Source organism: Elephantulus edwardii, unplaced genomic scaffold (assembly GCF_000299155.1).
Source record: "Elephantulus edwardii isolate Elephantulus edwardi_28Jun2011 unplaced genomic scaffold, EleEdw1.0 scaffold00010, whole genome shotgun sequence".
In the NCBI taxonomy this organism is placed as follows: Eukaryota; Metazoa; Chordata; class Mammalia; order Macroscelidea; family Macroscelididae; genus Elephantulus; species Elephantulus edwardii.
Window position 1 is genome coordinate 6,362,184 of NW_006399760.1, and position 21,378 is coordinate 6,383,561.

General features: G+C 34.8%; 1 protein-coding gene across 1 annotated transcript in view; it reads right to left on the minus strand.

Annotated features, from left to right (window-relative positions):
- Positions 1-21,378, minus strand: part of LRP1B (low density lipoprotein receptor-related protein 1B) — a 2,414,068-nt gene that overhangs the window by 1,676,286 nt on the left and 716,404 nt on the right. Inside the window, exons 4-5 of the mRNA XM_006880809.1 lie at positions 17,627-17,746; positions 1,904-2,032 (exon numbers count right to left, since the gene is read on the minus strand). Coding sequence (XP_006880871.1) covers positions 1,904-2,032; positions 17,627-17,746 — 249 coding nt within the window. The remainder of the gene's footprint in view (positions 1-1,903; positions 2,033-17,626; positions 17,747-21,378) is intronic.

Below are 21,378 nucleotides of genomic sequence, written 5' to 3' on the forward strand. Positions count from 1 at the left end.
AAAAAAAACAAAAATGTTGAGAGATTTCTGGCCCTCCAAAAACTGGAAGAGTCATGGCAGGATCTTCCCCTAGGGCAGATACTGCAAGTATGGCTTTACCAATATCCTGAAGGTGAACATTTAGTTCCACAAACTGTGAGACAATAAACTTTTGTTCCTTAAAGGCACATGTTATTGCAGCCTAATCTATAGAATTAAGACAAGCAGTTATTCCTGTGAATATGATAGGATGCAAAAGCAGTCAGAGTGGTCAATAGAAGACCTTGCAGCAAGATCATTGGAGTTGAAGAAGGCCAAGAAAATAGGTGTAATGGATGCATTATGATAAAAACATAAAACACACCCAACTAAAACCAAAGTCACTGCCATTGAGTGAGTTCTTACTCATGGTGACCCTCAATATGAGACATAAATATTTACTTGTCAAAACTGCTTTATTTCTCTGGCAAACCAGCTGATGGGTTTAAACTTGACAATTTTTTGATCAGTAGAATAAACCATAAGGTACTATGCCATCAGCTCTCTTTGACAGGATCAAAATAAATCATTACTGAATCAGAACTGACTCATAGCTGATCCTCCATTGGGATTTATAAGCTATAAATCAAATGAAAAGAAACTGCTTAACTTTCTCTTGCCAAGCAGATGTTGTTGCCTACTGTCAAGTCAGAAATGACTCATAGCTGACCACTCAGTGGGTTTTCAGAGGCAGTTAATCTCACGGGACATTGCCCATCCTTCTCCTACAGAGTAGCTGGTGGATTGAACCTCTTGCCTTTGAAATCTCAGTGCACCTTCTCATACCAGTAGGCTACCAGTGCTCCTCTGGTCAGCAGCTGCTAGATCAGAACTGCTGAAGAAGCACAATCTTTGAATTAGTAGTACAGTTCCCTTAACATAATTAACATAACATATACTATCAGTAGTTTGAAAGGACTAGTATGCACCATTGAGTCAGAACTAACTCATGGCTGACCTTCCAGGGGGTTTCAGAGGATAAGAAGTAGACATAAAAATTGACTAGCAAGAGATGTTTTGGGAGAAGGATGGGTAGTCGCCTCCTGAGCAATTAATTGCCTCTGAAAACCCACCAGAAGGTCAGCAATGGTTGGTTTCAATTCTGTGGTACACAACAACAAGAGTAAGTGATGTTATTGTTGTTCTGTACCATCAAGTCAGAACTGAATTTATTTAGTCTTAAAGTAGGTGAAAGTACTTTGGAGATATTATACAAGAAAATGGCACAGTCTAGTTTATGTTGTAGTAGAACACTTTAGTATGTGGAATATGAATTTTGGAAGCAAGAGCATATACACCCAGAAAAGCGGAATCTATTGTAATATTTCAGAAAAGGAAAAAAAAATCAATTAATGTATTCTTTTGAACAGGTTCTTGCTAACAGAAACTTCTTGCTGTGAGAGGAGTTTCATAGGAATTAGATCAAAAACTTGTCTGGATTTCTAAATATGGATCGGTGTATTAAAATGAAGAAAAATATCTTTGTCTTCATTGTGTTGTTGTTAGGTACCGTCAAATCAAGTACAACTCATAACAACCTTCTGAACAGTAGATCTAAACTCTGTCCTATCTGGTACCTTTCTCGTAGTTGACACACTTAATCCCATTGCTGCAATCACTGTGCCAATCTATCTGGTTGAGAGCCGTCTTCTCTTTCACTGACTCTCCACCATTCCAAGCATGATGCCCTTCTCCAAGGAATAGTCTCTCCTAGCAGCATGCTCAAAGTATGTGAGATGAATCTTTTTTCTCTTTTGCCTTCAATGAGCCTTCTGCCTGTACCTCCTTCAAGCTATGTGTCTTTGAGGCTAATATGATTTTACCACTTTAAAAGGAGAAGTAAAATGGGAATAAGAAAGTTCTGGTAGAAAACAAGATTTCTTACCATGTTTAGCCTTGCAAGACTTGTTGTCTGGCTGCAATATGTACCCTTCCACACAACTGCAAGCATAAGATCCATGTGTATTTGTGCAGATCTGGCTGCATGTACCATAAACAGCACACTCATCTTGGTCTGCAACAAAAAAATTGACATCATTTCTAAGTAACTTAGTCTCTGTCATTTTCCTTTGTCCTTGAAGAAAATAACTTTGTCAAACCTGGAAATGATGTACTGTTTTAAAAAGCATGAGTCAATGCCAATACTCTTTTTCAGAATTAAATTAACTCAAAGTCAAATTATCACATTATATAAAACTAAACTTAATACAAGCAGTTTTATTTGCATTTATTAACAGTTTATTGAATTTGTGGGGGAAGATCATGGTCCTTGAATATGTTCACAAAAATACAAAATACTTTATGAATAATATCTGTTAAATAAGTTCACTGTCTGAAACACTGAATTTTCTACTGTTTTCACAAAGAATCAGTCTAATAACATGGTTTTCAATTAAAAGAATGAATAAGAGTTCTGTAAATAACAAAACCTATCCTTATAAATTAATAAAAATAAAACTTGAAATTTATTAAATTTTATTTTTGTACTCATGATATTTCTTCTACTGTTCTCTTTTCTTTCACTATATTTTCTTTTTCTAGAATTTTGTTAATATCTTCATAAACAGTAGATATTCAATTATTAACAGACTGGGTCATAAAAAGAACCCTGATTGTATGGTGGTTAAGAGCTTGAATTCTAGCAGGAAACTAATTGGTTCAAATTCACTTCAAAAGAGAAAGTCATAGCATTGTGTTTGTGTATAAAGGTCACAGCTTTAGAAACGTAATGTGAAAGTACTATCTTATTTTACAGCATTACTTTATGTCAGAATTGAATGGGAACAGTAATTGATCAACAAGTATCATTTTTAAAAAGTATATATATTCAGTGCATCTTGTATACCAAGCACTATACTAATTTCTATAGAAATCAGTGGAGAAATAACATGGTCTTTATCTCAAAATGAGGCAAAAATCCAACAAGAAAAAACAAAAATAAATAAACAAAAACGTCCATTGCTGTTGAGTCAGTTCTGATCCACAGAGGGCTTTCATCAAGCTTTTGAGGCTTCAAATCTTTAAATGAGATTATTGTTCATATTTATCTACAGGAGGATCTGGTGGATTTGAACTTCCAGTTAGCAGCCTACTACATTATGTAGTATTTCAGGACTCTTTTAAGTAAGGTAAATTTGATGAAATATAATTGCAATGACAATTGTATCCTTATCTTGTTTTATTATCATGTACTATTTTATTCCTGACCTTCCAGTCAACTTAATTGTGTGCTTTCAGAGGAAGTAAATCACATGGGAGGAGATTGTTCATCTTTCTACAACAGAGCAACTACTGGATTCAATTGGCAGGTCTTTGGGTTGGCAACACAACCCCTTAACACTAAGCTATCAGATTTTCCGCTTATAACTAGAATATACATTTGTTTTCTTATAATAGCAGTCTATTCTAGATAAAATGGGAACATAAACTAACGAATCTATTTGAAATTTAAGGGAGAAAATTGGGTGAAGAGTGCATATTGAGTTAAGTTTAAAGAATATTTAGTTACATAAACATTTTAAAGAGTGATGAAATGATCAGGATCATTCCAGCTGAAAAAACTACAACATAAAAAAGCACTGTAGGGGCAGAGATTGCTTCAGTTTGGGAAACTGGCTGCGTCATTTCCTAGACGAAAGAAGACAAGAAATTTAAATGGGAGGGAGTGCAATAAAGTGAGAGACTCACTCCCAAAGCCAGCACATTGAGATGCTGGGGAAGGAGGCTGAAACTCCCCTGGAGGAGGGCTGCATCATTTGGGGGACCTGGCCACAGTGCCACCCAGCAGACCAGAGAAGATAATAGAATTTTTAAATTTTTTTAATTTGTATTTTATATTGGTTTGCTTACAAAGCACATACACATTGTGTTTCACACTTCTTTCTTCATTTATACTGTGTTTTACACAATATATAAAATTAATCACCATTGGACTATGCTCACCATTGCCCTGCCCTTTCAGGTACCCACCAGATATTTCCCATTTCCTTTATTCCTTCCCTCCACCCATCCAATTGTGCAACCCTGTGATTTCACCACTATTCATCTCCACCACTCTCTTCCTATCCTTTCCCTCTTTGGGTCACCGTACATGGTTTACTAATTATCATTCTGTTTTTACAATAATACCTTATACAATATGTGTTCTTATAAGACTGAGTTCATTCACTCAGCACATTACTCTCCAGTCTTTCCCAAGTTTGTAGTATTTTTTAAAATCATTTCTCCTGAGTGCTGCATAATATTCCCTTGTGTGAATGTACCAAAATTTATCAATTAATTCAGTGGTAGTTGGATGTTGTGGTTATTTCCATGTTCTTGTGATGGTGAATAAGGCTGCTATGAACATTGGTGTAAAAATATCTGTGTCCCAGCTCTAATTTCCTTAGGGAATATTTCTAGTAGTAGAATAATTAACTGGGTCATATAGAGTTTCTATGGAAACACTTTTCCTAGAAGAAGACATTTGGAGACATTTGGACACATGAAGAAATTCTCAAAATCATTCACAATAAGAGAGATGCAAATGAAAACCACAATGAAATACCAGCTCCTCCCAGTAGCAGTGGCAAAGTTTAGCAAGGTAGCAAGCAATAAATGTTACAAAGGATGTGGAGAGATGGGAACTCTCATATACTGCTGGTGGGATTTCAGAATGGTAAAATCACTCTGGAAAGTAGTTTGGCATTTCCTCAAAAATGACAGCAGAATCATTACATCCAAGTAGTAGCCTGGCTTCACCCTTTCTAAGGTGAACTTGTTTGTTCTCCTAGCAATTCATGGTATATTGAATACTCTTCTCCAGCACTAAAGCTTAAAGGCATCAACTCTCTATCATCCCTGGTTTTTGTCCAGCTCTCTGACGCATAGCAAATAATTACAAAGACCATGGCCTGTACCAGGTGGACCTTTGTCTCCAGACGGACATGGTTGTTCTTCAGTACTTTGGAGAGGTCTCTGACAGCAGATTTCCCAATGCAATTAATTTTTAAATTTCCTGGCTGCTGGTACCAAGAGTGTTGATTGTACCGAAACTGTCAAAAGTCTCATTTTCTTCATCATCCATCATGATGCTGCTAGTTGGCTCAGTGGTGAGAATCTTTGTTTTCTTGATGTTGAACTTCAATCCATATTGAAGGCTGTAGTCCTTGACCTTCTGCAGCAAGTGCTTCAGCAAGCAGGGTTGTATCATTTGCATAATGCAGATTGTTGATGAGTCTACCTCCAATTTGATGCCACACTTCTAGTAGAGCACAGCCTCCCAGATAATCTGTTCAGCATATGGGTTGAAAAGATATGAAGATAGGACACATCCTCGACACACACCCTTCTCAATTTTGAACCAGGTAATGTTTTCTTGCTCTGTTCTGACGACTGTCTCCTGGCTCAATTATAGGTTTAGGAAAGGCAAACTTTCTTACTCCAGAGGCTCAGAAAAGATTTCCAGTAGAGTGAGTTACCCACTCTCAAGATGGAACAGTTAAGCCTACAACTAATCAACATCATAAAGATAAATAAAGTTCAACCACCTATGCAGCCACAATAGAAATAACTTAACACAGACCAAGAAAAAATCTCATAACGTCAAGATATCATCAGGCAGATTAAAATAATATCACAAACCCAAAATAAGTCTTTTCATTAAAAGGCAGAATATATCACAGCTCCAATGAGTACTCCAGTGATAGAAAGGCAGCATAAATATGTTGATGTGGAGTCATACGAAGAACTACCAAAGAAGGTAGCAATTATGGAAGATAAAATGAAAACATAAATAAAGTGGATACCTTAGAGACAAGAAAACAGAAAAAAATATATGGAAGAAAGAACAGAAGCCATAAGTAAGGGGATACTCCAGAGACAGGGACCTAGTAGAAATATATCTTCTTTGAGATAATATAAACAAACAACTATGGAGAAATTACAAAAGATAGAAGAAAGGATTGAAACTATAGATAAAGACTTTTAAGAAGTTAAAACTCTTCATAAGAGAGAGGGTTAAAGCCAACACAGCATTAATTCATGAAGATGCACCCAGAATATCACGACTGAAATGACAAGATTTTCTAACATTCTGGAGACACAAAAAAGCAAAACCAAACAGATGGAACAGAGTCAGAAAGTTGAATGAAAAGAAACTCAATAGGAAAAAAGTATAACAAAAGCACAGTATATGAAATAAAAATAAAGAAAAGCACAGAATCACATGGAATTAACATCAAGAGGAATAATACACGTATGTTTGGAATTCCAGAACACAACAGGGACAGGGAAAATACTAAGATGAATATGGTAGAGGTACAAAAAGAATATTTACCAGGTCCTATGAAAAATTATGAAATCCACATTCAAAAAACTCAGCCAACCAGAAACAAACTATACCCAAAAGAAAAAAACATCAAGACATATAGTCAAATTATTAAAAAAAAAGATAAGGATAGAATACTAAAAGCGGCTTAAGAAAAACAGTCTCCTACAAAGAATAAACACTTAGACTATGTTCTGATTTCTCAGTAGAAATCATGTGAGTGAGAAGACAATGAGATGGCATATAGAAAAGTTTGAAATAAAACAATATTCAGCTAAGGATCCTAAACTCAGCAAAGTTGTCCATTAAATATGAAGAAGTTGGGTTGTTTGTAGAAAAGCAAGGACTTACAGGATTTGTGAAAACAAGACCAACTCTAAAAGAAATTCTAAGGAAAGAGAGGAAGGAATAGATATAGTTCAAGCTTTCCTTCAAGACAGAGTGAACTTCTTAGCCAGCTCTATGAAAGAGACAGAGAGCTTCCACAACCACTGAAGACTTTGCTGCTTGCCCAGAGAGGAAGGAAAATAAGCAGAGAAAACTCTTCTCCAATTGGTGAACTCCCAATTGAGGAAATTCTCAACAGCCCTTGGACAGAGACAGAAGAATTAGCTTCCCATGATCTCTTTAGCTACAGAGAACTTTACCGTGTGACCAAAAAGGAGAAACAGAAGTAGGGCAAGTTATACTCCAGTTCACTTTTGGGTGTGTACCTAAGAAGCGGAAGTCTTCCCAGCAGCACCAGGTCAGAGGCAGAGCTAGTTCTCCACCTGGTGGGTTCTGTAGCCACAGAGTACTTAGCTGAGGGACCAGAGAAAGAGGAATATAAGCCAGTGATTCTTCTTCCAGTTCCTTTACTGGTGGGCTCCCCAGTTGCAGCAAACACTCCCATCAACTAGCGGACTAGAGAGGAAAGACCAGAGACAGAGCAAGTTTGCTGCACAGTGGGCTTATCAGCCCCAAAAAACTTTGCCTTTGCCTTAGAATAACAAAGGAAAGACCACAGGCTGTGTGTTATATTCCCCTTCCTTATTGGTTCTTCATTATTGGAGTGTTGAGCTCTCCAACAGAAACAACTTGGCCTGTGAGTACAGGAACCAGAGATCTTTAGGTAGCGACAAGATGCCTTTCCCTCCTCTGGAGAAATGAGCTCCCAAACCAAAGTTGCCACATCTAGAACCCACTAGGGCCCTAACCAAAAACAACAACAATCATCACCTTTCCCCCCCAAAGAAAAACCCAACCAAAAACAAAACCCAACAAAACAACTCTACCAGAACAATGACACTGAAAAATAGAGTACCTAATATCATACACAAAACTAAAGCTAGATATCACCTAAAAAAAGTGATCAAAATGCAGAATAAACAGATTTCCTGAAGCTGGAATGTCTGATAGAAAATTCTACACATAATTTAAAAGAACAGTGATTGAGTATTTTCAACGGATGAAAGAAAGAAATAACTACAGGTTTTCAAAAACAAAAGTCAAGAAGAACTTATTAAAATATACCACAACATTAATATAAGACAATATGTAAAATTATAGATAAAATAAATGAGGCATTAGAAACAAGAGGGAAAAAAAGAATCAACATTCTAAAATATCACAAACAGCCTCTCTGAATGTGTCAACATGTTCGAGGGACAGATGAGCAGAATTGAAGAGATACAGCATAGAATCATTAGAATACAAGGTAAAGCTCTCAGCACTGATTTGCTAAAACAAAAACTAGACTTGAAAAGGAAAGAAAATGGAGAAAGCTTAAGAATAATATGGGACACCATCAAGTGAAATGATTTGCACAGAATTGGAATTGCAGAATGGAAAGAAGCAAAAAAGGTACTGAGAAAGTTGTGTAAGAATTACTAGAAGAAAACTTTCTGGAAAGTTTATCAAAAAGGGTGAAAAATACTTAACTAAGAAGCTGAAAGAACCCAATATATAGAATAGAGTCCAAACGAAAAACAGCAAGTCATATCATAGTGCAGAATCAAAGACAAAGAGAGAATTCTTTGAGTACCTAGGGAAAAGTGAAAAGTAACTTATAAAGTATATGAAGTAATATTAAGTGGTGCTTTCTCAACAGAAGTCATATGAACAAGAAGACAGTAGAATGACATCTATCACATGCTCTAAAAAACACAACTGCCAACCAATAATAACATATCCAGCAATAATGTCCATCAGATATGATAGAGAGATCAAGACATTCTCAGAAAAACAGAAACTAATGGGCTTTGTAATAATTAGTCCAATGTCACATGAAATATTAAAGGTAGTCCTTCTCACAGAGGCACCACAGAAAAGATAGAGTGAAATAACCAGCAACAACATAGAAAAGGACCCAACAAAATGATATCAATAAAATATTACTTCTCAATTATTACAGTGAATGAGAATAGTTTAAATGCATCAGTGAAGAAAAAAAAGGAGCAGATTAAATAACAATTAAAAAACTTCATCCATATGCTATCTACAAGGGATATACTTGAAAATTGAAGATAAAAATAAATTATAAATAAAAGAATGGGGAAAGTATATGAAGTAAATAACAGTAAGAAGAAATATTAATATTAATCAACAATTAAATAGATTTCAGTATATAAATCATCACCAAAGACAAGGAAGGACACTACAAAATGCTTAAAGAATCAGTAGAACAAGAGTATATAACCATAATAAACATCTATGGTTCAAATGACAGAATGAAAAAATACACAAAGCAAATGTTAAGAGAATTGGTGGGGAAAATGATACCATTATGAGAATAATAGACATCAAGTAGGATACAACTCCCAAGGAACGACAGAATGAAAAGAAAATAAACTAAAAAAAATTATGTTTATGGATTAAACTACATAATCAATCTACTTGATTTTATATCTATCTATCATCTATTTTTTCTTATTTCTATTTCTACTTATAATTAAATATATATATATAAATGCACCATAAAAAAAAGCTCAATCTACATTCTCCAGCACACATCAAACATTCTCCAGAACACACCGTATTTTAGGTTACAAAGTAAATCTCACTAAAAAAAAAAAATATCATTCAAAGAATTCTCTCAGACCACAATGCTACAAAATTAGAAATCAATTACAAGAGGATAAAAGAGAAAGAATCTTGGTGAGCACATCCAGGGCAGCATCTGTTAGCTGAAATATGTCAATTGGTATACCATCTATTCCTGGGGTCTTATTTTTTGCTATTGCCTTCAAAGCAGCCTGAACTTCTTACTTCATCACCATAGGCTCTCACTCATGTTGTTTCATTAAATTCTTCTGCGTCTGTCAATTCCTTTTGATACAATGACTCGGTATATTCTTCCCATCTTCTCTTAATACTTCCTGGTTTATTTAATATTCTGCTTAAAACATTCTTGATTATAGTAACTCGAGGTTTGAATTTGTTCTTCAGTTCCTAGAGTTTAAGAAATGCTGAGCAAGTTCAGCCTTTTTGATTTTCTGACTCCAACTCCTTGCACATTTCATTGTAACATTTTACTTTGTCATCTCATGCTGCCTTTTGAAATCTTCTATTCAACTCTTTAGTATCTTGAATTCTTCCTTGTGCTTTGGCTTCTCTGTGCTCCAGTGCAATTTTCAGAGTCTCTTCTGACATACATTTTGGTCTTCTTTTCCTCTTCTGTTTTTGCAATGACCGTTTACCGTTTCCACTCTTCCTGGATGATACTCTTAATATCCTCCCACAACACATCTGGTCTTCACTCATTCGTGTTCAATGCCGCAAACCTGTTTCTGAGATGCTTCTGAAATTTAGGGGGGAGACACTCAAAATCATATTTTGGTTCCCGTGGAGATAAATGGAATAGAACACAGAAAAACAAAACCAGAAGTTGGTTCTTCACAAAGCTTAATCAAGTCAACAAACCACTAGTAAAGCTAACAAAAGAAAGCAAAAACACAAATAATCCATATAAGAGATGAAAGTTATGATGTAATAACAGAAACAACTGAAATAGAAAGGTTAAAAATGGAATTTTATGATAAATAATAATTAAACATGAAAATCTAGCACAAATGGACAAATAGAAGCTCATAACCCAGACAAACCAATATAGACTGGTGAGGAACACCTGAACTGATCCACTACAAAAGAAGAAATTGAAAAGGTCACAAAAAAAACTTCTAACAACAAAAAAAATCCAGAACCGGATGGTTATGCTAGTGAATTTTACCAAAAATTCAGAAAGAAGCTGTCACTATTTCCACATAAAGTATTTCAGAAATAGGGGAGAGGGGGAAGTGAATACTCCCAGACTTATTCTATGAAGCAAACATATCCCTGATATCAAAGTCAAATGAAGACACTAAAAAAATAGAACACTATAGACCAATAGCCCTCATAAACATAGATGCAAAAATCCTCAACAAAATACTGACCAATAAAATCCAGTACATAAAAAGAAAAAAAAAACAACAAAAAAACCAAACTCATTTTGAAGAAGTAGGATTCATAAAAGGTATGTAAGGATGATTCAACATAAGAAAAACTATTAATGTAAAATAAATCATCATGTTAACCAAGCAAAGAGCAAGAATAGCATGATAATACCAATTGTTACAAAAAAGACCTTTTACAAAATCCAACACACTTTTCTGAATAAGCACTCAACAAAATAGGAATAGAGAGCAATTTCCTCAATATAGTGAAAAATATATATGCAAAACCAAAACTCAACATTCGTTCTTACTGGAGAGAGATTAAAGGTATTCCCCTAGAGAGTGGGAACAAGACAAGGATACCTATATTGTCACTCCCATTTAATTTTTTTTCTAAATCTTAGAGCTATAAAGTAAGAGAATTAAATAAAAGACATTAAAATTGTCAAAAACGAGGTAAAACTATTTCTATATGCATACGATATGATATGATATGATATGACCTATAGAAAAACTTAAAGATTCAGCAAGAAAATTATTGGATATAGTTGACCAATTCAGACAAGTAGCAGTATACAAGAACAATTTACAAACATCAATTAGGTTTCTCTACATCATAGCAGTGTCAGGCCTGGTTAGTAGTTGGCTGAGACACTACCTGGGAATACTGGGTGCTATAGGCAAAAAAAAAAACAAAACAACCAAACTAATAAATAATTAATTAGAATACAGTAACAAAGAGACTATAGAAATGGAGCTAAGGAAAGCAATACCAAATACAATAGCTAATCACAAGATAAAATACTTAGGCACAAATCTAATTTAGAGATACAAAAGAAGGAAAATTATAAAATGTCACTGTAAGGAACAAAAACAAACCTAGAGTAACAGAAGGATATATAACACTCACAGATTGGGAGACTCAATATCATAAAAATGACAATTCTACCAAAATACAAGCTTAAGACAATTCCAATATAGACATCTGTTTCATTCTTCAAGATGGGAAAGGCAATTTTAACATTTCATTTGGAATACAAAGAGACCTCAAATAAGCAAAGTGCTACTGAAAAAGAGAAAAGAGGTGGGAAGTACTACACTCCCTGATTTCAAATATTACACAGCTGCGGTGGTCAAGAAACATGGCACTGGTACAGTAACAGACACATAGATCAATGCAGTAGAATAGAGAAGTCAGAAATCAACTTCTCTCCCTGTGATTACCTACTATGCCAAAAGACAGAATTACCTGACAACCTTTCAAAGTAAGGCCACATGTAAGTCTTGAGGAAGAAATGTGCTAATAAACAATGTGACACAGTACTGAAAACTTGTATGTGAATGTAGGTTGGAGATGAGAAGAAGAGAACTTGTGACTCTGATTCTTGGCTTTGCATTGTATTTTATGTCTCAAGATGAATAAAGTAACTGTGAAGGTTTAAGAATAAAAAGGGTACCAAGAATCCTCTTTAAGAAGTGGAAAGTGAGAATACTGGAACTACTACCATCTATCTTCAAAAAGCTAAAATTAAGTCATGTGCCATCCCAAACTTGTCATCATGGACTTTGACAGCACAAGTGGTATAGCTTTACATTGATAGCTGGGAAATGATACCACTTCTTGAAAATAACTTCCAGTGGTTTTCAGATTTCATTAGGTTGGTCTGAGAGAAAAATAAAACATTTAGTTGTCATGTGATTTGTGGATACAATTGTTAAAAAAATACTGCTTGAGCAGATAAAGACAAAATACCATTATTTAAGCAAGAACTTGTTTCAAAACCAGTAGGTTATGCCTTACAGATTTTTGAGATGAAGAGTAGTTAAGTACAGTTTCAAAGTTGGTGTTATTTTTATGCCATTTTTTGAGTGTGCAGAATAAAGATGGTTGGTGATACACTTAAGGAGTCATTTTGTGTAAAAGAAGAGTAATATTTGAAATTGTTGAAGAACTGAGTCTAATAATTGTAAAATGGGCACAAGACATGAATGACTTCTTGACTAAAGAAGACACTCAGATGACAAAAAACACTTGAAGAAATGTTCAGAATCCTAACTATTAGAGAGAAATTAATCAAAACAACTATGAGATATTATCTTATCCCAACAAAAATAACAAAGTTCAACAGGACAGCAAACAGGCAAAAAAAAAAAGGTAGAACAGAAATTGGAAGTCTTCTTACTGCTCCTGGGAATGTAAATGAAGCAAACTTATCAGATGGAGAAATGACAACTTCTAAACAAATTTGTTGTTGACAAGACAAGATTTCTACCTGTGAAAAGCAGAAGCAGGATCCACATTTTACATGAGAGACAAAAATCAAATCAAGGTGGATTAGAGACCTACAAAATCAGAAGATAATAAGATACAAAATGAGACCAAATTTAGAAGGACCAGCATAATGAATAAATAGGCTGACAAATACAGCCAAATATGCACATTCGGGAGAGGATAACATCAGTCGATGAGACCTTCTAAAGATTAAGTCCCTGTGTCATCAAAAACTTTTTCCAATTGAGTGAAAAGAAAATCTATTGACTGGGGAAAACACATTTGGCAATGACATTTCGAACAAAGTTTTCATAATGAAAGTTTACAGAATACTACTGAGTCTCCACTAGAAAAAGACTAATAACGAAATTATAAAATAGACAAGACACTGGAAAGACTTAGCACAGAGGAAGATATTCAGATGGCCAATAAACACATGAAGAAATACTTAAAATCACTAGCAAGAAGAGAATTTCAAGTCAAAACCACAATTATATATACTTTTACCCAAGTAGCAGTAGCCAAGTTTAGCAGAATAAAAAGCAATAAATGTCAGTGAGGATGTTGGCAGATTGAAAGTCTCATACACTGTTGGTGGGATTGTAAAATGGCACCACCACTCTGGAAGGCAGTTTGGTATTTCTTCAAAAAGCTGAATGTAGAAATTCCATATAGTCGAGCTATTCCTCTGCTAGGAATTACACCCCCTAAAAAACAACAAGGAAAACAAACAAACCTGGAGATTTGTACACTTATGATCATAGCAGTGTTTTTCAAACGTTCAATCAACAAATTAATGGACTGAGAAATTATGGCACATTCACACTATTATATAGCACTATATGTAACACTCAAGAATAACAATTATAAAAAATACTATGTAGCATGACAGAGAGAGGTTAGAGAGCAATGTCCTGAGTGAACTAACTCAGTCTCATAAGGAGAAGTACTGCGTAAGACCATTATCATAAAAAGAGAAAGGTAACTAATAAGATGTGTCTAAAAGTCCAAAGAATGAAAGAAAGAAGGAGGCAGAGAGACTAAGAGTGAGGACAAGGGGAAATTGAGTGTTGCAAATTTGGTGGGCAGAGGAAGGGGTAAAGGAATTAGGAAAGATGTAGTGGGGACCTGAAAAGATAGAGTAATAGTGGGCGTGGATAAGTGATGATTAATTTTATAAACCACAATATAAGGGAATGATTGTATGGAACACAAATGTGAATAAAGCAATGTGTGAAACACAATGCATACGAATGAAATACAATGTATATTAATTTTGTATGCAAACCAATATATTTTTTAAGGCACTGTAGTGGGATTGTGTGTGTGTGTGTGTCCATCCACATTGCATATAAAAACTATACTATATTAGTTGATAAAAATACTGTGGTGACCTAGTGGTTAAAACTTGCACTGCTATCCCAAAGATATATGGTTTGAATTCACTAGCTGGAAGGATGGGCAATCTACTTTCTTGTAATTCACTTCCTTTGAAAACCCAATGGAGGGTCAGCTTTGGGTTGATTCTGAACTTGACATCACACAATAATAATGGTGTAAGGTCTCAAAAATGGATTGGGAGTCACCTCTGAATCAATGAATGAATGAATATAAAACGGAGAAAGTCCATGTGGTTTCAAAATGACTCATAAATGAGGGTGTGAGTTTAAAGCAAAGATGATTAATGATCTCTGGGAAACTATAAATCCTGAGAAGGATACTGTGTGACAGAGTTCATTTTCACTCATAATAAAGCTATAGAACAAAGAGAAGTACCTTATATTATTTCTTATGATGTAAATCTTTGTAGAAGCAGACTGTCACATCTTCCCCTCATGAAACAGCTAGAAGAGTGGGACTACTGTCTTCATGTTAGCAGCTGGGTACGTAGTCATTGTACCACCAGAGTTCCTTCTTAAAATTCCTTAGATGTTATACATTATTTGGTTTTGTGGGACTGAATCAGTTCACTCAGTATTATGCTCTCCAGTCCCTCCCAAGTTAGGTAATAATTTTACCAAAATCATTTCTCCTGCATGCTGTGTAGTGTTCTATTGTGTGAATGTACCATAATTTCTCGATCCATTTTATTTTGTGGTTGGGCATTTGGGCTGTTTCCATGTCTTTGTGATGGTGAATAATGTTGCTATGAATATTGGTGTACAAATTTCAGTTTGTGCCTCAGTTCTCATTTTCTCAGGGTATATTCCAAGTAGTGGAATAGTTGGGTCATATGGCATTTCTATGTTCAGCTTTTTAAGGAAGTGTCAAACTGTCTTTCTGAGTGGTTGTACCATTTTACAATACCACCAACAATGTATAAGAGTTCCTTTCTTGCCATATCTCCAACATTTATTATGTGCTGCCTTGTTAAACTTTGGCACTGTTACTATAGTGAGATGGCACCTCATTGTAGTTTTGATTTGTATCTCTCTTATTTCCCATGATTTTTAGCATTTCTTCATATGTCTGGATGAGGATATGCAGGGTAAGTGAGGGATTAATCATGCAGCTATACAATTTGATGGGGGATGATGGAAATTGGAAGAATCTCTTCTCAAAAGCAATGTATTTGAATTTTGCAAATAAATTAGTATAAAAAAGTAGGGGGGGAAAGGTGCAGTGAGGCTGAGAGGGGGGAGGCGGGAATATCATGGAGTGAGTTTCATGTACCAGGTGGGGAGAAAACCCTAAACAAACAGAATGTACATGAATGAAAAACAATGTAAACAGATTATTGTTTGCCAACCAATAAAACAAACAAACAAACAAAACAATCTACTTAAGAAATCAGACTGAGGGTTTCAACCAGTTTTAAATGAAGTCTAGTCCAATCATCAAACTCTTGTTTAACAGAAAGGACATTGGTCAACAACCAGTAGTGATTCCACAGGAGACAAATATCTATTTACTTTTGCAAAGATTACATTCTACTCTAGTATAGACTATGTGGCACACAAACATTAAAAAAAATCACTTAAAGTTGCTTTACAAGTTGGAATACTAATTTAAAAGTTTGCGTTTTAAATCTATCATTCGATTCTATGGAGAGAAACAAGTCGGTCTTCTTGTAAAAGAATTTATAGCCCCAGAAACCAGATGGAGGGTCACCATGAGTTTAAATAGACTTGCTGGTAGTAGGTAGGTTTGCTTAAAATACAAGAAAGGAAGCCAAATAGCAGTTAATTGAAAAAATAAAATGGCAATAACTAAATTGACAAAGTTAATATAATCAATCTGCTAAAGATAATGTGTTATAAAGAAAATGTAACTAAGGAGGAAAACTTTGCTAGAGGCAAGGCAGCAAGGGAGGAAGTTTTTGGGTTTTTTAACTTTAAAGTATGGAAGAAGTGACTACAGAGAAAGCATATGAAGAGGCAGTGTTTATAAGAAATATTGTACTGATGGACTAAGTAGGGGGAAAGATTAGATGGGTGGGATATTGAAGACAAGTAGAAAGATAGAAGCCAAATATCAAAGCTGTTCTGAAATGAGAGTTCAAGAAAAATCAGTGAGTATATATGTAAATGCTGAAAAAGTAGAAGAGTGAGAAATTTGAGATGATTAATTTTTATACTCAATAAAATCAGAAAAATAAATAATTCATTTAGTAAAAACAGACAAATCAACTGACCAAAATTTGAAATTTGAAAACAAAATGAAATTTGAAAGAAAAATAGGATGACTTGGGGTAAAAATCACTGAAAGGAAAGACCAAGGGAGCTGTGGTAGATATATTCTCTCCACACCCCTCAGAACTGTGAGAGTGATCCCACAACTTTGGGATTTGTGCCCAAGTATTCTTATTGAAAACCATATTCTTAGAAGTTCTACAAATATTATTGTTTGTTATTATGTGCCTTCTCATAGGACCTGTGTTTTAGCTCTACCTCCAGCAGGTTACAGAAGTTATAAATCACATGGGAGGTGGGTTAGTATTGTCAGCCCTTCAGTTGGCAGTATGGCTCCTTACCACCAAGTCAACAGAGCTCACTCTACTAACACTGTGGCTGGAGATAGTTATAGGAGAAATGGTACAACTTTTAGCACACAACCAATTCCTGCTGAGAAACTGATGTATAAATGGCCCGGTTCCTTTGCCCCTCATCTGAGGATTTTTGTCGCTTACTGAAACAGCAATCACCTTTTGTTGTAGGGGACTTGATGCTACAAACTTTATTGGTTATTTATTCTTTCCTTATCATCTCCCAGCCTGTCAGCAAGGAGATAAGGAGGAAAAGGAAACAAACATGTGCCAAAAAATTTTAATGTGAATTCTTGACTTGAGGTCTAGATCTGGAAGATTTTAATTTCATTCAGCTTAAGCACCCAACTACTACAAGTTTGAACTCTTTGTGGAAGAAAGATTTAATGGTGTGGGGAGGTAAAAATTATGTTCTCAGAAATCATACTGGTCACGATAGGGTCACTGTGAGTGGAAACTTAGAATATTTGGGATTTCCAGAAGGAAATGAAGGGTCAGTTACAGGTCGATTTTGACTGACAATACACAAAAATTAAAACAGTGGTAGGAAATACTGGCTTAGTCACCATAAAATTATCTTTTTATTTACCTATATTTTACTAGGGAGACATATAGCATAATACCATATTTACCTTTACAACTTCGTCTATCTTCTTTTACTTCGTATCCATCTTCACAGTAGCATCTTGTGCTATTTCTGACAACTGCACATTTATAGTGACAATTCAACTCTTGGCAATTGGGTAAAAGTTCTGGAGAAGAAAGAAAAAATATTTTCTATTATAACTGTGTGCACATATTTAATGCTTATATTTAAATCATGTTAATATTTGCTTAGTTAAATGCATTCTTACAATGTAGTTATGATATGTCTTCTAAAAATTTTCTGTGGCTGGTCTAGAGAAGAAATCATATTTATTCCTTGTAAAAGATATTGATTTACAGTTTTGTGAAACATTTATAATAAAATTCATAATAAAATTAATGATCAATCCATTTGGTCTTCTGCTGTTTAGCTTATTACCTACTTGCAAAGCCACAAATCCTTTCAAATTCTGTTTAATAAAATTATTTTGAGAGGAAAAATGTCAAGTTACTAGTTGATTTTACCACGAATGCCTTTGCTATTTGACACATAAATTGATTTTTTATCCTTTGAGGGTTTGTTTTGATTTACCAATCCATGTGTAACCTTCACAGCAATCAATGTGAATGCATTCCATTTCAATAATTTATTTCCCATTGGTAGCATAATATTAGACAAATACTGGACATAATATATTTCATTATATCTGCACTCTTTTATAGCAAATACATCATTGAAGCAAAACTTAGTAAGCCCACAGAATAAATTAGAATTTAATATGATAAATGCATAAAATAGAGATGAAATGACAGGAGTGTATTTATTATACAAACAGTTTTAACCATGGCTGGATTTCCTAAACTGCAAAAATATTTGGATAGAATGTTTAACTGATTCAGCTGTCTAAAAATAGGGCTATTAATGAATTGCAACAAGACTGTTGTTTTACTTTTTTTTTCCCCCTAAGGAAGAAAACATAAATCAGAGAATTGAAGATTAAAGTTAAATTATTCAAAATATGACATTTTATATGCGTTTATTTTGTATTTCAGTATAAATAATACATCATAATAAAATATATTAAACTAAAAACCCATGGTGGGAAAGAATAACTGAAACATCACAGTAGGTGTTTTACTGAAAAATAATTGTAATATTCCTTAGCTCAATTCTTCTTGAATTCCCATACAACAGTTTATGTAGTCTGTCTCTTTAAACTTATAAACCATTTCCCAGATTTTCAGTTATATATGTGATGATAATGCATCCTACTTTTCTGACAAGAGTAAAAATTAAAGAGAAACTTTCCAATGATTCATACATCAATTTGGAACTCAAGTACAACAATAATTTGATTAAAGGATCTCAAAAACAAAGTTTGCCAATCTACTGCTTAAATTTATTCACTGTATATCTGTTAAACACACAGTTCTACTGCAACATGTGAGATCACTACGAGTTAAATACAACTTGTTAACCTCCTTTTAAATTTTTTTGGGGATTATTTTCTTCTAATTGCCCATGTATATTCTTGAACCTGATGACTTTTCAAGATGGTTAAGTTTAGCATGTAGATTCTTCCTTCCTGTGCAAAACACCCATTCACTCTGACTTACAAAAGAATATTATTTCAACTGTTTTCTGTTCATTCTTTTCTGTGCACAACAGATGCAAGATTCTCAATTGCAGTCCTTTGGATTCAAGAGTGTTGTTAGGTGGAATTGAGCGAGACTCATAGCAATCCTATGAACAACAGATATGGACACTGTCTAATTGTGTGTCATTCTCACAAACTCTGACACAAAACTGCCTTTATCAATCCATTTTGTTGAAGTTCTTCATGTCCTTCACAGTTCCTCCACTTTCCTAAATATGTTGTTTCTCTCCAGGGTATAACCTCTCCTAGTAAGATGAAATGTCATAATTTTTGCCTTCAAGAACACTCTGACTGCTCCTTCTCCAAGACCTGTCTGTTTGTTATTTTGGCCATCCATGGGATATTGAGAACTCTTCTCCAAGGACACAATTCAAAGGCATAAATTATTCTTCTATTATCTTTATCATCCAACACTCAGATGCATAGTAAGTGACTGAAAATACTACGACCTGAATGAGCTGTACCTCAGTGCTCAAACTGACAAAATTGCTCCTCAATAATTTGGAGAGGTCCTTGACTGTAGAATTTCCCAGGACAAGACATTTTTAGATATCTTGATTGTTTGTACCAAGTGTATATATTGTGGATCCAGTGAAAGTATTGACTCTATCAATCTCTTCTTCATCTATTATTGGTCCAGTGGCTAGGATTTTTGTTATCTTCATGTTGAGATGCAATTTATAATGAAGACTGCAGACCTTAATCTTCTGCATCAAGTGCTTAAAGTCCTCCTCACTTTGAGCAGGCAAAGTTTGGTCATCTTCATGTCAAAGGTTATTAATGAGTCTTCTTGCAATGCTTATGCCACATTATTCTTCATGAATTCCAAACTTCTTGAATAATCTTTTCAGCATACAGATTAAATAAGTATGGAGAAATTATACAACCCTGACATACATCTTTTCTAGTTTTAGAGGTGTGCTTGATTCAGGCCATGTTGTTGTTATTGTTGTTTTGTGCCGTCAAGTTGCTTGCAACTCAGGTCCACCTCAGCTTCAGCACCAGGGTTGTGTCATCTGCTTAACACAGATTGTTGATGGATCTTCCGCCAATCCTGATTCCACTCTTCTCCTCAAAGAGCCCAGTCTCCAGGATAATCTGTTCTGCATATAGATTGAAAAGGTATGGAGAGAGGTCACATCCCTGGCATACACCCCTCCCAATTTTGAACCCTGAAGTGTTTCTCTGCACTGTTCTGATGACTGCCTCCTGGCCCAAGTATAGGTTTCACATTAGCACTATGAAGTGTTCTGGGATTTTCATTCTTCTCAGAGTCAGCCACAATTAATTATGATCCACACAGTCAAACGCCTTTGCATAATCAATGAAACAGAGATATACATTCCTCTGGTATTCCCTGCTTTCAGCTAAGATCTATCTAACATTAGCTACAGTATCCGTAGTACCACGACCCCTTCTAAACCCAGTCTGGATTTCTGGCAGTTTGTTGTTCCAGTCATTTTTAGATAATCTTCAGCAGAATTTTACTTGCATGTGAAATCCATATTGTTCTATAGTTTCCACACTCTGTTGAGTAACCCTTCTTTTGAACTGGAACAAATATATATATATATATATTTCAATCAATTGGCCAAGTGGTTGTTCTCTAGATTTCTTGGCACCACTTGGTGAGCACATCCGAGGCAGCATCTGTTAGTTGAAATATGTCAACTGGTATACCATCTATTCTTGGGGCTTTATTTTTTGCTATTTCCTTTAAAGCAGCTTGAACGTCTTCCTTCATCACCATAGGCTCTTGCTCATATGTTGTTTCATTAAATTCTTCTGTGTCTGCCAATTCCATTTGATACAATGACTCAGTATATTCTTTCAATCTTCTTTTAATACTTCTTGGATCATTTAATATTCTGCCAAAAGCATCCTTGATTATAGCAACTTGAGGATTGAATTTGTTCTTCAGTTTCTTGAGTTTAAGAAATGCTGAGTGAGTTCAGCTTTTTTGATTCCTTCTCCAACTCCTTGCACATTTCATTGTAATGTTTTACTTTTAAAGTATAAAAAATGAAATTAAGAAGAGAACAACTATGAACATTGGTGTGCAAATATCCATTTGTGCCTTAGTTCTAATTTTCTCAGGGCATATTCCAAGCAGTGGATTAGCTGGGTCATATGGAATGTCT